Source organism: Heloderma suspectum, chromosome 2, assembly GCF_057233095.1.
Source record: "Heloderma suspectum isolate Gila_16-S chromosome 2, 16-S_ref, whole genome shotgun sequence".
Taxonomy (NCBI): Eukaryota; Metazoa; Chordata; class Lepidosauria; order Squamata; family Helodermatidae; genus Heloderma; species Heloderma suspectum.
In genome coordinates, this window is record NC_139459.1 from 142893411 (window position 1) to 142908961 (window position 15551).

At 45.3% G+C, this 15551-nt stretch overlaps 1 protein-coding gene and 1 pseudogene across 3 annotated transcripts in view; one reads left to right on the forward strand and one right to left on the reverse strand.

Annotated features, from left to right (window-relative positions):
* Nucleotides 1–15551, reverse strand: part of LOC146352896 (protein CFDP2 pseudogene) — a 1048348-nt pseudogene that overhangs the window by 166389 nt on the left and 866408 nt on the right. The window lies entirely within an intron of this gene.
* LOC146352899 (rap1 GTPase-activating protein 1-like) overlaps nt 1–15551 on the forward strand; it is a 76109-nt gene that overhangs the window by 23154 nt on the left and 37404 nt on the right. For both annotated transcript variants that reach the window (XM_084835119.1, XM_084835120.1), the window contains exons 2-6: nt 1119–1212; nt 3986–4021; nt 5836–5883; nt 10502–10540; nt 14946–15137. In XM_084835119.1, the coding sequence (XP_084691245.1) occupies nt 1119–1212; nt 3986–4021; nt 5836–5883; nt 10502–10540; nt 14946–15137 (409 nt within the window). The remainder of the gene's footprint in view (nt 1–1118; nt 1213–3985; nt 4022–5835; nt 5884–10501; nt 10541–14945; nt 15138–15551) is intronic.

Genomic DNA, 15551 nt, shown 5'->3' on the forward strand with positions numbered 1-15551 from the left:
CTTATCCCATCAGGCAGATCTTTGATGCCAAGGATTCGCAGATTTGCTCTATGAGAATATGCCTCCAGGTGGGAAATTCTAGCAGACCGGATATTATGAGAGGCATGCATAGCAGTCTCTTGCACAGAAATCTGTTCTTGGAGGGCTTTAACCTTCAATTCCGTCTTTTGCAGAGAGCTATTAATTAAATCCACAGCCCCTTGAAGGATAGTAATGGAATCTTGGGTTGTATCCAGCCTCTTAGCCTGTTCTGCTAGTTGAAAAGACAAAGTTTTTATCAAAGCCAGCAACTCCTCTACATCTGCAGCATTTCTAGAAACCTTTGGCAAGGGGGCAGTTGCGGCCTTGCAGGGGCCAGCGGTGGTCCCACAGCTTTCTTCCTTCCCTTTGATGCTGCCATCCCCCTCTTCCAAAGACAAAGCAAGTAGATATAGTTACAAATAGTCACTTAAACAGATTTTGCAGGTCCTCAGATGTTGTTGGTATTTTCAATTCAAAATTACTAACTAAAATTGGTGCTCATCAGCCCTGAATTCTCACTACGTAGGAGTTTCAAAACAGCTTTGAGTAGGTGACGCTCCGGAAAACTAACCTTGGAGTCCAGCCCTTCTGCCGCTTCGCAAAAGGAGTAGTTCTTCCAAGATCTTATCCAGATGGTACTCTAGCTTCCCCTTTTAATTCCAGGGGAAGATGAAAAGGTTATCAACCTTTTTTAAAAGCTGTTTGAGGGAGCAACCTGTGAAGCCTCCGCAGAACACTTGCCAGAGCGACATGGCACCGACCAAAAGTCACCTGTACGTAATGTTTTTCAATGAAAGGTTGACATACACTATTGCTAAGATTTGGCTAGCTATTGTTCAAAACGTCTCTCTTCCCATTATAATTCATGATCCTTTCTTGGAAAGAAAGTACAAGGAAGTATGATCCATCTCACCTGACTCTGAAAGTGAGGCCGAGGGGTTCTATGAACTACAAACATGCCAATTCTAAGGCTTGTAAGTAAAGGTGTCAGCATCTAGGGGGGCAAAAGGACTTTGAATGGAGAGTGGACATATCTGTTGTGGTTGGTATTTCATTGTGCTCTGAGGCCTAACTGGGTTGGCTTCCTTTTCGTGCAGGAGGTCTGATGAGGCAGAGCGCTGCATTGGTGACATCTTAGACTCGCCCATCCAGGACCCTGAGGCTGTCCATAATCCAGCTGTTCAAAATAAGGTAAGTGTCAGGGTGGAAACTGAGCCGATAGAACCCCAGAGCAGTTCTGATTCTGAGGAGGAACAGCAATCCGTGGGAGAGGAGCGCGCTCATCTCTCACAGGCACAGGAGCTGGCAGAGATTCCTCCTGCCAGCATTCCTGGGATAGATAGTGACCCTGGCAGCGAGAGAGCGCGGGAGGGGGGCTTGCTGGATGCTCGGCGCCGACACAGGGAGCGGCGACAGATGGAGGGCACGGAAAGGAGGCGCTCCGCTCGTTTGGCGCGCAAGCAACGGTCGCGTCCCGAGGACCCAAGGGAAAGAGGGAGGAACTCTCCCTAGCCCATAAGTTCAGGGTCTTCCCGTGATTCTCCTTCAAACAGGGACCAACTGCCTAATCTGGAGCATAGGCTACTCTGCTGTTCCTTGCTTAGTAGCTGGTGATTAGCATCTGAAAGAGTCATTAAGTTGTAAAAGGATTACAGCCTTGAAAAGAATCCTTTTGTCTGTGTCTTGAGTTAGCATTTGGAGTAGACTGAAAGAGGCCGCCAGGGCGCTCCTGACAGTAAGGAGCTGCCCTTCCTTGCCTTCTACCTCCAGTCATGGGAATGTGCTTACTTTATTTGCAATCAATTATATGCTGGCTTTCCTCCAAGGAGCATAAGGCAGAGAGAATGACTACCGAAGGTCACCCAGAGAGCTTCATGGCCAAGTGAGGATTTGAACCTGGCTCTCCCCAGTCGTAGCCTGACACTCGAATGACTACACCGGGAAAGCTCACAGCAAGAGCAAGGCTGTCAACGTGAGCTCACACTGGAGGATGTGTATATGCACATGGGTGGTTCTTTTGCTTCTTCATCTGTGTGTATATGCTATGGATGCATATATGTGTGTGGTCTGAGGGTGTCCTACGGATTGGTCTATTTCCAGTTGGAGAATGTTATTTACGGCCTTTTGACCGTACTAAGTGCAAAATGTTGTTTCATATGAAGCTGTCATCTGCAGAATTAGACAATTGGTCCTTCTAGCCAGATTGTCTTTGGCAATGCCAGAATCTGCATCTGGGAACTTGTGCATGCAGAGCATGTACTCTGGAATTGAACTATGTATGGCCCCTTCTTGGAAGAATAACGAATTGAGTCCGTGAGAATATGCTTACACCTAAAGAAAAACACCTCAAAATCCTATAAGATTCTAGCCCCTATAGTTGCAAAAATAATGCTTGAAAGTATGTGGGCAATGCTTGGTGAAATCCCAGAGGATAAGCCTCAGTGGCTAGGATGTGCTATTCTAATGCCCTACATAATGCCTTCCCCTTCCCATGAGTAACAGGAACAGAATAAATAGTAAATTCAAATTATGCACATTAAGCAAATTTGTGTTATTTTGAATCAGTTTAATTTGCATAATTGATACATATTGCAGAATTCCTATCTTGGATGAACAGCTTGAGTTATCGTGGCTTAGAATTTAGATTTTTAAGTGCAGGGTACATACCGTCCAGTGTATACTTGTAGAGGCCATTCACGGCATATCCCAGACATTCTGAAAGTGTTCTGTGCTTTTTGTACAGAACAAGAGTAAGCTTGAAGGCTGTGATGTACTGAAAATTCTGGGATGTGGAAGGGAAAGGAGTTACATTATACATTTCCTTTCTCCTTTGGTTATGTGCATCATAGAGTTTGGAGGGGGGTCTTATAGGCCATCTAGTCTGACCCCCTGCTTGATGCAAGAAATTCAGCTGTGTGTATGGGGTGCTTTCCACTATTTCAGAGATGGTGGTCTGTTACTTCAAAGTTATAATATCAAGCTCTTAAGCCCTCTGCAGGCAGCTTAGCCCCAAACCCAATGCCCCTGTGTGCACTGGCTGCACTTCCAACCTTTGCACGTTGCACGCAAAGGTCTGGAGGGGGATTCTACGTGTGGTTCGTGAAATGTGCTTAGAAGCCTCTCCATGATCAGGAGCCCTGCATGAACAAATTTCCTAGACGTGGGCAGGTTTCTAAGTACGTTCAACTGAGCATGCTCAGTGTCCCCCTTCAGCCCTTGCATGTCCTACTCTGGCCCCTATTTAAGCCCACATGCATTTACTTGGACCCCTGTCTAGGATTTTACTCATCCAGTGTTATGGCTGTTTTTGAGGCTCGTTGATGGCACATCTTTTCATAGATGATGGTTCCTCTCTCCAGAACAGTTGATGGATGGGATCCCAGCTGTGTGCCAGGCTGTTGGACTGGACTGGCAAATCATGCACACAACACCTGTTTAAGTGGGCAGTTCTCTATTCAGCAAGAGACGCACGTAGAAGCCTGTTTCAATGCATATGTAGCCCTTGGCTGGATCAGAGCAAGCATCTAATGTGCTTTAGAGTGGAAAATTTCCAAGCTGGCGTGGAAGCTCTTCTTCAGTTCAGCAGGGGAGGAGTACCTGAATAAGAAATGCATTACTGATGAACGTGGTTGAGTTTGAGAGAGCTAGATCTTACAATGTACAAAATGAGTACTATTTTCTAGTCTGGTTTCTGAGTAATTAGACCTTATGCAGTAGTCTTACCCTCAGACCTATTTCTGTGACAGTAAAGGTGAGGAAGTACTCTTCTTAACATCAATCTGCATTTTTATCAGAATCCTTGCAGTTTCAAGTTTGGGCAAGAAGTAAGTTGAAAAATACTAAACAGAATATTAACATAATTAAAGATACAAGACACATTAAAGACGCGTTCTGGCAATACAGTAATCCTGTTCTAAATTTGTGACTTACAAACCCATCTCTTATTTCATATTATTCCTCACAGGCAGCGGATTTGTTTGAAATGATTGAAAAAATGCAGGTATGTTTTTCTTCTTCCATCCGACCTTGATTTTTCTGATGATGAACCACCTTCCATGAAATAAATGTGCTATGCACTTGTTCTGCCATTCTAACACAGGCATCCAATAGCCATGTCAAATGCCCCCCACCCCCTGGTGTCCTACCACACTTCCTGCTAACCCAGTCCTGTTCTCTTCCCACACAACTGGCCTACAATCTCCCGGTCTTTCTTTGATGCCCCTCCACCCCTGTGCCTTGGGCTTCCTACTGGCTTCTCTGGGACTCCTGAGGTTCTCCTCATTTCAGAAAACCTTTTTGTCTCTTCTCGTCATCTGCTTTTTACAAATGGATGGCTTTCTTTCCATGGAAGTCCTATTAGCTAACATTAATTTACCACCAACAGTCTATGTTTAGCTACATGATTCCAGGAGCTGCAGTCTTGCATAGGAGGGCCTCTTCCTCCCTAGCTAGAGGCTAAATTCTCATTGCCAGTTGGCCCAGAAACAGCAACAGAAGCTAAAACTAAAAATGGCACTCAGCGGTCTATGATTTGTGGATTAGGTGAGAGAACCAGCAGTGCCAAACTGCTAGTATGAGACAACAGCTGGTAATTACCTGGTCACTGGAGGCCAAGTGCACAGCGACTCTGGCATGAGGGATGTGTTAAGTGAAGTGCCCTTCTTTGCAACCTGCCATGCCTGTTTGTGTTTCTCGCTGTTACAGCTGTGTGACTCTTAAGGGCCAAATTACACATCCAGCATTAATCGTGCAGTTTGCCCTTGAGTACAAGGTCTTCTGTCCACAAATTGCCAGTGCGCCCCGCCCCACCCCAGTCCAGAAGGTGACTGCAGCAGGAGGCAAAGGACTAAAGCCCCCTACCCCCATACTGGAGTCCCAGTCTGGATCATCCGCTCAGTGCTGGCAATTGTGAATGAAAAAGAGTGCACTCAGGAGCAATCAGTGTGACCAATGTCATGTGCAGTTTGGCCCTAATGTGCTGCATTAACTGTTATGCTCTTGCTAATTTGGTGAACACAGTTTATCTTTTCATTTTTAACTCAAAGGAAAGTGGGGGGAAAGGAAGTGGAGTGGGAGATGGAACATCAGGTAGATTGGAAAACCACTTTGATGGTTGCCCAGATGGTTTGAACTGAAGCAACTAAAGGGTGGGGGGACCCTCATTTTAGCATCTGGGTACTTCTCTGATTATGTCCGGACCCTGCAGCATATGGATTGATTCTGTAATTTGGGAGACAGCGGAACCATATGGGAGCAGTTTTGTTAGCAAGGCATCTTGCCTGCTCTTTCCCATTATTTCCTATCCTAAAATAACAGAGCTGAGTCAGAATCACAGAATCCTCAACCCCCATGCAGTGTTTCAGACCATAGAATGTGGTTATTTCTCATGGGCACCTGTATTTCTGGCCAGTCCACTCATTCTGCACACTGAGTGACTACTGTTATCGGTGATGAAATGGGCTTTGTGTTTTAAGTAGGCATGGCGAAGGCACAAATCCCTTGCTTTGAAAACAAAAGAGGCAACTGTTTGATTTGGGCTGATAACATTCTATAGTTAATTATTAAACGTAAAAGAATAGCTGCAACAAAGTAATACACTGGTCGTTTTCTTTTTTCTTTTTTTCAGTTTAACCTAGTACATATCCAAGAGTGGGCTTTTCAGCTTTGTTGAGAATCTTCCCCGCTCCTACTGAAATCTGTAATGGTTCCCCTGGGGGTTTGGCAGAGTGGATCATGGGATCAGGTGAAGGGAAAGGAGACTGGAAAGAAATGCTGAGCTGTGGGGTTTTACTCTCTTTCTTTCTCTCTGTCTAGAGAAGTCGTTTGGATGAGCAAAGATGTTCACTTCCAGCTTCACTGAAGGTCAGTTCAGCTCTCCAAATCTGAAGTTGTGCTTTTATTCAAATCTGTGGTGTGACCACATTTAAACACTGTGGGCAATTGTGGTCAACGCACCTCAAAAAAACGGTATCATAGAGCTGAAAAAGAGTGCAAAAAGGGCAACCAAAATGATCAACTTTGGGGACTTTGTAGCTTAGAAAAAGGGTGACTAAGGGGAGACATGATAGAAGGAAGGAAACACCGTCACAAAACAAAATTATGCAGTGTGGAGAAAGTGGATAGGGAGAAAAACATATTACGTAAACTTCTCTTATACTGCTAGAACCTGGAGTCATCTCATGAAGCTGAATAGAGGTAAGATTCATGACAGATAAAAGCAAGTACTCTTCACACAGCATATTGTTAAACTGTGGAATTTGCTACTACAAGATGTAGTGATGGCCACCAAATTGGGCAGCTTTAAAAGGGGATTAGACAAATTCATGGAGAATAAAGCAATGAATAGCGAAGTCATGATTTTTACCTCTAGTATCAGGGGCAGTATGCTGCTGTATGCTAGTTGCTGGGAACATGAGCGGAAATATGCTATAATTGTGCTTGTATTCCCCTTGTGGGCATTGGAGCATCTGGTTGGCCACTGTGGGAACAGAATACTGGAGTGCCTAGGATTTTGGTCTGATCCAGCATGACTATTCTTATGTTCTATTTAGAGGAGCCCATTCCAGGGTCACTTAGAGCTTTTCTACACGAGGCTGTTAATCGCTGTATCTACTTTTGGTTTCATGGTAGAATTGGGATCCGAGCTCTACACAAAGAGCTTTTGCTTTCCTGGTTTTCTGCTACATATCCTCTAGGTGGAGCAGTGCTATAGAAGAATGGCGCAACTACACAATTAGAAACAGTGCTTTCAGAAATAATACCCCATTTTCCCCCTTCTTAAAAAAAACAGGAAAGTGCTCTGAAAAAACAGAAGTGAAACCGGAGGATCACAATGTCATCTAAGGAGCCCATAAACAACCATGAGTAAGGACTCATGAGTGCACAATAAGTGGCTTGTGCAGAAAAGCTCTTAGAAGTCAATGGAATGAATGAATGGAATAAGGAGCAGCAGTGCTGTTGAAACTGACAAACTGTCGGTGTCAGTTTTGCCTCCTCAAATGCAAACTGCAGTTTTAATCTTAAAAAATCTCCTTCCCTGAAACAACCACTTGAATTGGTTAACCCCTGACGGTGTTTCCTTCCTCCACTCTTTAATTGCTTGCGATTTCCTTCATTCATTTAAAAAAGCCTTACATTTTATTTGTGGAACTTCACTGTAGTGAAATAGGGCAAATGATTTGTTTTTTAAGCAATACAGATATATTAGCACCAATGTTTTTATATATAAAACCCCACATTGGTTCTAAAATGATGCTCTGGGGACAACTGAGTAGGAGTCACAGCCCTAGCACCAAGCCAACGATGTTTATGAAGGACTGCAGCCTGATAACTCTGCAGCTGTTTTTTCCTCCTTGATTCATGTAATGTCATTGTATGGCAATTGTGCCAGTAACCACACACACACACACACACACACACACACGTGTGTGTGTGTGTGTATTAGCATCAATTAAAAATGGGTTGTAATTTAAAAAAACATTATGGTGCTAAAATTGCACTGAGGGAAATTAAGGTGTACCCAGGCAAGATGCATGGCAATAGGGTTAACCTCTCAGAATATCACTCCACGCATTGAAACCTTGCCCCTTTGAAAAGACAAAGTAGAGCTATCAACACCTGTGAAGACTGCGCTACTTTTCCATTGTTCTCTTTTTTAAAAAAAGTCAGACTTTCTATGGTCTCAGAAAAGACAGCAGAAGCATGGGGGAAAAATAGGGCAATGATTGGATGACAACATCAAGTGAGTGAACAAAGTGCAGGAATTCTACAGTAAACACCTAGTGTAGAAGCAACCTGTCTCTCAGCCTCAGGTATCTGTGGGATGGGGTTTATACTGACCTAACTGACAACAACTGTGGGGAAAAAATTTGTTGTTGTTGTTCAGTCGTTCAGTCGTGTCCGACTCTTCGTGACCCCATGGACCGTAGCACGCCAGGCCTTCCTGTCCTGCGCTCTCTCCCGGAGCGTGCTCAAGTCCATATTCATTGCATCAGTGATGCTATCTAGCCATCTCATCCTCTGCCATCCCCTTCTCCTTTTGCCTTCAGTCTTTCCCAGCATCAGGGTCTTTTCCAGAGAGTTTTCTCTTCGCATTAGGTGGCCAAAATATTTGAGCTTCAGCTTCAGTATCTGTCCTTCCAATGAGCACTCAGGGTTGATTTCCTTTAGGATTGACTGATTTGACCTCCTTGCAGTCCAGGGCACTCGTAAGAGTGTTCTCCACCATTTGGCGCTCAGCCTTCCTTATAGTCCAGCTCTCACAGCCATCCATTACTACTGGGAAAACCATAGCTTTGATTATATGAACCTTTGTCGGCAAGGTGATGTCTCTGCTTCTTACTATGCCATCTATGTTTGCCATAGCATTCCTCCCAAGGAGCAAGCATCTTTTAATTTCATGGCTACAGTCACCGTCTGCCGTGATCTCGGAGCCCAAGAAAGTAAAATCTGTCACTGCCTCCATTTCTTCCCCTTCCATATGCCTGAGAGGCAAAAGTGATGCATCAGAGAAGATCATTAAAGAAGAGTACTTGCATAGCCTAAATTTAATTCACCCAAAGATCTTGGGGAAGTCCCATCATTTGAGAACATATAGTAATCTGATGAGGTCACAGCAGACTGGGGAATAACCATTACAGTATTTACCTTGGGAAGATACCAGAGGAAATAATATGACTAATTCATAAGCACTTTGGGGGTGGGGGGTGGGGAATGGGGTAATTACTTACAGGCTACAAATTGCAATCAACACTGCAATCTACCAAAGCTCCATAAAGAACAGGCAATAGTAATTGACTTGACATTGGGATGGAAACAGGTATTAACAAAGGGTTCTGTAAAGTGAGGATGGCCTGTGACCTAAACCCACCTGGCCTACAGTATCATCCAGCTCACTTTGGCTTCTCTGGATGCTGCAGTTGAAGGATGGTTTACACCATTTCTCCGTTCCACCATTGCCACCCCCACTTTCCCCTTTATGAAGTGGTCAAGCATCCCCCCGCCCACGCTTCTTTTACTTAAAAGAAAAGGCCTTGTGATTATTCGTGGTGGTCTGAAGCAAGGCTGTGTTTCCCAGGGACGGCATCATTCTTAAAGCAGCAGGGACATGGGTTTCATAGCACTCGGCTCTACCTGCTCAGATTGGGATGGGCACGCCCCCTCCCTGCCTGAGCAGGGACACCTTTTGAAAGAGTGGATGGGCAGGCGCTCTCCCTGCTGCTTCCCCAGGAAATTCAGCCTTGCTTCTTCCTTCTTTTCTTTTAAAAAAGTGGAAAAAATGGTGTTGGTGCCACTCCTGTGACATACTGTAGATCTGAACATGACCCGCCAATTGAAGATCTAAGATATTGAACAATGAATAAAGTTTTCTATCGATATGACATCCCATTAACACTCTGCCTAGTCTACATTGAGGAAGGAAAGTATTAGTAAAATGCAGCCTTATTTTTTTCTATAAGCCAACCTCAGCCCCACGCACTTGCAGATCACAAAAACTTTGGTTAAAGTGCACAAAGGTTCAGCTTGTTTTGTTGAGGAAACTTTTCCCCTGTCCCATTTGGCCCAACAGCATTGGGCAAAAGATTATTGTTAGATGTTGGGAGAAATATACCTTATGGGGAGTGTCAGTGAAGAAAACCAGGCTAGTGACTGGAGGAAAATATGAAAGTATGGTAGACTCTTTTGGTTCTGGCTCCATCCACTGTTGGCTGTAGCTACGATTTTTCCCATGGGTCAATGGCCCTTCATACAAAAATGTTTCTACCCCGGCTGTAAAGGGTCATTTCTGGCCCAGTGCTGTTAAATATCTTTGCTGGGGACATGAATGAAGGAGAGGACATCCACTTATTGTATTTGCCGATAACTGTAAGCTAAAAGAGCTGCAGATATTTTAGACCAGGGGTGGGCAGAAGGTAGATTTTTTTTTGGACTTCAACTCCCAGAATCCCCTGCCAGCATAGCCAGTGGTCAGGAATGCTGGGAGTTGCAGTCCAAAACGTCTGGAGACTTACCTTCTGCCCACGCCTGTTTTAGAGGCTAAGCTGACAAATGATCTTGTAGGCGAGAACTCGGTAACTGTAGCAATAATGAAATCCCAAGGTTCTTTACAAGAGTGAAATGAAGATGACTGGTAAGGCAGCAGCTCTTCTGAAGGAGCAGGAATTGCAGTGGAGGACAAACTGGACACTAGTAATTCTTGGTTTTGCATTAATGAAAGCATTCTGCATGTTTTCCCAGGAGTTGAGAAACAGAGTTCCATCTCTCCTGCTTCCAGCCGGTGATGGGTGAAAAGGACACTTGGGGTGGGATTGCTGGAGGTCACAAGTATTATCATTCTCTTGAGCTCAAAAGTTTCTCCCAAAGGGGTCAACCAACTGGCCGAGATGCTGACAGGATGTGGGAGCCCAAGCAATACAATGTGCATAATACTCCCCAGTTCCTTGCCCCTGTATATTTGCTAATGGCCTCTTTTTGCTTTCAGAGAGAAGAGGAGTATATTCCATACCCCAGCATCCATGAGGTGAGCCACAGCAAAACCAGCCATGATTTGTATTAGAGTTCAAATGTATTCAGTGAGCAAAAGCTGAGTCTGGCGCAGGTACACCCAAAGGAGGTGGATCAGGTATCGCTTTGAACTGTTGTACATTAGAGTTGTTGAATAGCATTTCATGTCTCCAAACTTAGAATTCTTGTAATTACATCTCCTGTAATCTCAATTTATTTCAAGATTAACTTGCACATGTTTCCAAAAGCTTCATGATGAATTGACAATCTTCTTCTGCTTTGTTAATGCATATTACCACTGTTAACAGATTATGTGTTTCTTGCTTTAAATACCACCACAGTCCCTCCACTGAGTGCACTTGCCTGGCCCAGATGCTGATCCATACTGCCCTGAAACTAGATTCAGAAGCAGTCCCATCATAATGTGGCTGGTGACAGTCTAGGGATGTCAGAGAATTCCGCGACGGATCTCAGTGAGGCCGAATGCAAGTGCATTCGGCCCCCGAAATCCATCGCGGAACGAAGCCCCTGCCTCCCCCATCCCCCGAAATCCATCATGGAACGAAGCCCCCACCTCCCCCAACCCACGAAAGTCAGGCGGGACGAAGCCCCCACCCCAATCCACGAAAATCGCGCGAAACGGAGCACTTACCTGCTCCCGTCGGCACCGACTTGCGAATGGCGGCCGCCCTGCAGCCACCATTCGCTTCTTCTTTCATGCCGTGATAGGCTACGTAAATACACCTTTTGCGTCCCTGCGGAGGCCGTGATAGGCTACATAAGTATTTACGTAGCCTATCACGGCAGGCTAAAAAAAAAAACCACGTGTACGCAAATGGCGGTGGCTACGGCTGCCGCCATTTGCATTCCTTATTTTTGGCCATCTTAGTTTATGTAAATATTTACGTAGACTATTACGGCGAAAATAAAGGGGAACGCAAATAGCGTAGCGGGCGCTATTTGCATTCCCCTTTATTTTCGCTGTTATGGTCTACGTAAATATTTACGTAGACTAAGATGGCCAAAAATAAGGAACGCAAATGGCGGCGGCCATAGCCGCCACCATTTTCGTACGCGTTTGGTTTTTTTTTCTACCCAGAGCACTTCGCAGCTGGAAATCCGGCTGCGGACGGCTCTGGCCTGGGCCTGGCCAGCTGCTCCGCGGAGCCGCCTCGGAGCACAGCCAGCTGGTTGAGGATTCCGGGGGGGGAGGAACGGAGCGCCTCGCCCCCCACCATAAACATAATCCGCGGAAAGGTAAGTGACTTTCGTACATCCCTATGACAGTCTTGATACTGTGCAAATCCTCCTTTCTCCATTACCTGTCCACTCACCTACCTTCCATCTCCTTCACCATCCCATCTCTCTCATCTCGAGTGAAACTGATAAGGTGAAAGCCTTGTTGTTTTCATTTTCACCTGAAACCAGAGAAGGGGTGATGGCAAAGGAAATATCAATGTCCTTGACGATGGAAAAGGAATACACACCTGTAAGGGAACAGTGTTGTGCCTGTCAGGGTTGGTATTCTCAGGTGATTGGTTGGTTGGAGCACATTTACACTAGCTTTAAAACAGCTTCACGCGCTTACTGTCTGTTTTCAGGCATGATTTGTTTATATTTACTATATTTACATAAATCTGCCCAATAATATGGTTCTCTGGGCTGCTTACAACATAAAATGATAAAAATACAATTTAAAAACACAATATCATAAAACAATAATTTAGGGCATTAAAATGTCCAGTATAAAATTTTCCAAAGAGAATAAAAGCAGATAAAAATGTCCAAAGAGAATAGAAGTAGATAACTAACAAATACACAGCACATACATAGATTTTTTTTAAAGCTCTGGAAGAATTAAAAAGTCTTCATCTGGCACTGAAGGCAAGTGTCAGGAGCACCCTTGCTGCCTTCTGAAATCCTCAAGTAGCCAGAATCAACACACAGACAAAAGGGCCCTTTTCCAAGGCTTTATTTCCATTCAACCTAATGACGCTTGTAGATGCTAATTGCCTGAGCCTAAGAGGAAAACTTAAGGGAGCAGCCTACCAGGGGATTCTAGATTTAGAGAGTTAGTTGGTCTCCATTTGGAAGGAAGTGGCGGGAAGCCTCTGAACTTAAGGGCTAGGAGGAGAGAGTCCACCCCTTTCCCGTGGGGCATCGGGTCGCAGCTGTTGTCATCGCACCAAGCGGGCTGAGCACCTCCTCTCAGCGCCCGCAACCTCCTGCTTGTCCTTGCACTAGTGCCTTGCGTCTAGAAGCTCCAGTTTAGGGATGTACGAACGGTACTTACCTTTCGGGGATTATGCTGATGGTGTGGGGGGAGGCGTTCCGTTCCTCCCCCTGGAATCCTCACTGGGGGGGAGGCGCTCCATTCCTCCCCCCCCCCCGGAATCCTGGCCAGCCGGCTGTGCTCCGCAGTGATTCTGCGGAGCCGCCGGCCAGCTCCGCCAGCAGCCAGACATCTGGCCGCTGGCTAACAGGGACGCAAATGGAGGCGGCCGTAGCCGCCGCCGTTTGCATCCCTGCAGTCAGCCGTGATAGGCTACGTAAATCTTTACGTAGCCTATCATGGCTGATTAAAAAACAAAACAAAACACGCGCGTATGCAAATGGCGGCGGCCATGGCCGCTGCCATTTGCGTTCCTTATTTTGGCACATCTTAGTCTACGTAAACATTTGCGTAGACTAAGATGGCGAAAATAAGGGGAACGCAAATAGCGTAGCGTCTGCGCTATTTGCGTTCCCCTTATTTTCGCCGTCTTAGTCTACGTAAATGTTTACGTAGACTAAGACATGCCAAAATAAGGAACGCAAATGGCGGCCATGGCGGCCGCCATTTGCGTACGTTCGTTGTTTTTTTTAAGTCAGTCGTGATAGGCTACGTAAAGATTTACGTAGCCTATCACGGTGTTTTTTTAAAATCTAGCCGTGATAGGCTACGTAAATCTTTACGTAGCCTATCACGTTTTTGTGTGTGTGTGTGTGTGTGTGTTTTAAACCTGGAAATGGTGGCAGCGGCAGCCGGTCAGAAGACCGGCCGCCGCCGCCGCCACCGCTGCTGCCGCCGCCGCCACCAGGAAGATCCGCCCCAGGTAAGTCCCATCCCGGGGGGGTGGCGGGCCGTTCCACCACCGATTTTGGGGTGCCGAATGCGCTGGCATTCGGCCTCCCCGAGATCCGTGACGGAACTTTCTTACATCCCTACTCCAGTTGTCCCTCCCTTTCCCTGCCAGGATCACTGTCACTCTCAGGAATGTGAGCAGGGAGGGGCTCTCCCTCTAGCTGCACCTCTGAAAGGCAAGCGGGTTCCTCTCCCATGGTTTCTATCTCTTCCTCAGAATCAGAACTGCTTTGGGACTCTATGGGCTCCGATCCAGGGTGCCACCACCAAAAAGGCCCTCTCCCTGGTAGCCACTCACCTTACTTGATTTGGCAGGGGCATCTGGAGCACGGCCTCCAAAGATGATCTCAAGGAGTGGGTGGGTATATATGGGAAAAGGCAGTCTTGCAAGCATCCAGTGCTGGTCTCAAGCCTTTAAAGACTTTAAAGGTTAAAACGGCAGTTTGAATTGGTCCCGGAAACAGACTAGGAGCCAGTGCATCAAATAAAATGCTAGTTCAAACATTTAAAGCCATATATGGTTTGGCATCCATATATCTAAATGACCAATTCCACGTGAACTTACCCAACTCTTAAGAGTATCATTGGATTCCCTTCTCTGGTTGCCGTTGCTGTCAGAGGTTATGCAGCTGGCAACTGGGAGAATGGGACTTTCCTGTGGTAGTGCTCTGACTTCGGAATGCTCCCTAGAGGGTGAGTTTCCAGGAAGCCAGTTTAATGAGTTTTAGGTGCTAGGCTAATTTTTTTTTTTTTGCGCAGAGTTTTAGTATTCAGTAAATTTGATGCCACTGCTTTAGTTTTTCCCCTGTTTTTGTTTGTTTGTTTGTTTTATTGCTGTTTGGGGATGTTAAGAAGATGGTATTTTAGTAATTGTATTTTAATGATATTGTTTTAATCATAATCTATATAACCTGCCTTGATTTTTTAAAATTATACATTGGAATACACATTTTAAAAATAAATATAAATGTGAAATCTGTCTTGGAAATTTGATCTCTTTATTACCAGAGAGTTCTGCCTTGCAATAGTTTCAAGCTTATTTCTTCTTTTGTTAAGCTACTTTCCAGTTGAAAATAAGATTGCAGTAGTTTAAAAGTATTAAACTTTTTAAAAAGTCAGCAAATACATTATTTTAAAGGTTTTAGTTCTGGGTCAGATGTGTGTGCTTGTGAAACTATAGGTTGCATTCCTTCTGAATTCAACTGCTGCAAACCTCCATTCAGACTAATGATCCAGATCAGTTCTATCTTGACTCTCTACTCATACCTGCTGCTGCACCATTTCTCTTTCTTGATAGGTGTTACAGAGAGGGTGGCCCTATCCCCTCATTATTCTACCCCAGTTTGGGGGTTACTGGATTGAAGCGACCTCTCATAGCCTGCCCATCTCAGGTTCGGAATTACATGACCTGCCATCCCCTTGCAGTGGCAAAGTAAAGCTGGAGTGTGACCCAACAGCCAAGGTGTACCGCAAGCACTTCCTAGGAAAAGTAAGAGATGTACAGTTCCTTAACCCCCCTTCACATCTTCATGTTCTCTGCTTTGCCTTGTACATGGTTTGCAGCATCTACCTATAGATGTCATTTTGCTAAGACATGATATAAGATGTAAATAAACAAAAGAAAGAAAGAGAAAGAAAGAAAGAAAGAAAGAATAAAATAAGGCAACAAATCAGTGTTTCGGATTCCTGCTTCCGAGCTCAGAGACAGGGCTCTGAGCTTGGAGCCAGGAAACTGTGCTCCTTGCCCCTCTTCTGGCCCCTGGCAGCCAGTGCAAAAAAATCTGTGCTGGCTGCTGCTGTGACTTCACAAATGCAAACTTGTGGGGGGGGGTGTAAAAGGGGGCATTCCTGGGGGCGGGAAGGGAAGGAGACTGGGGACGTGGGGCTATGAGGTATCTCCAGC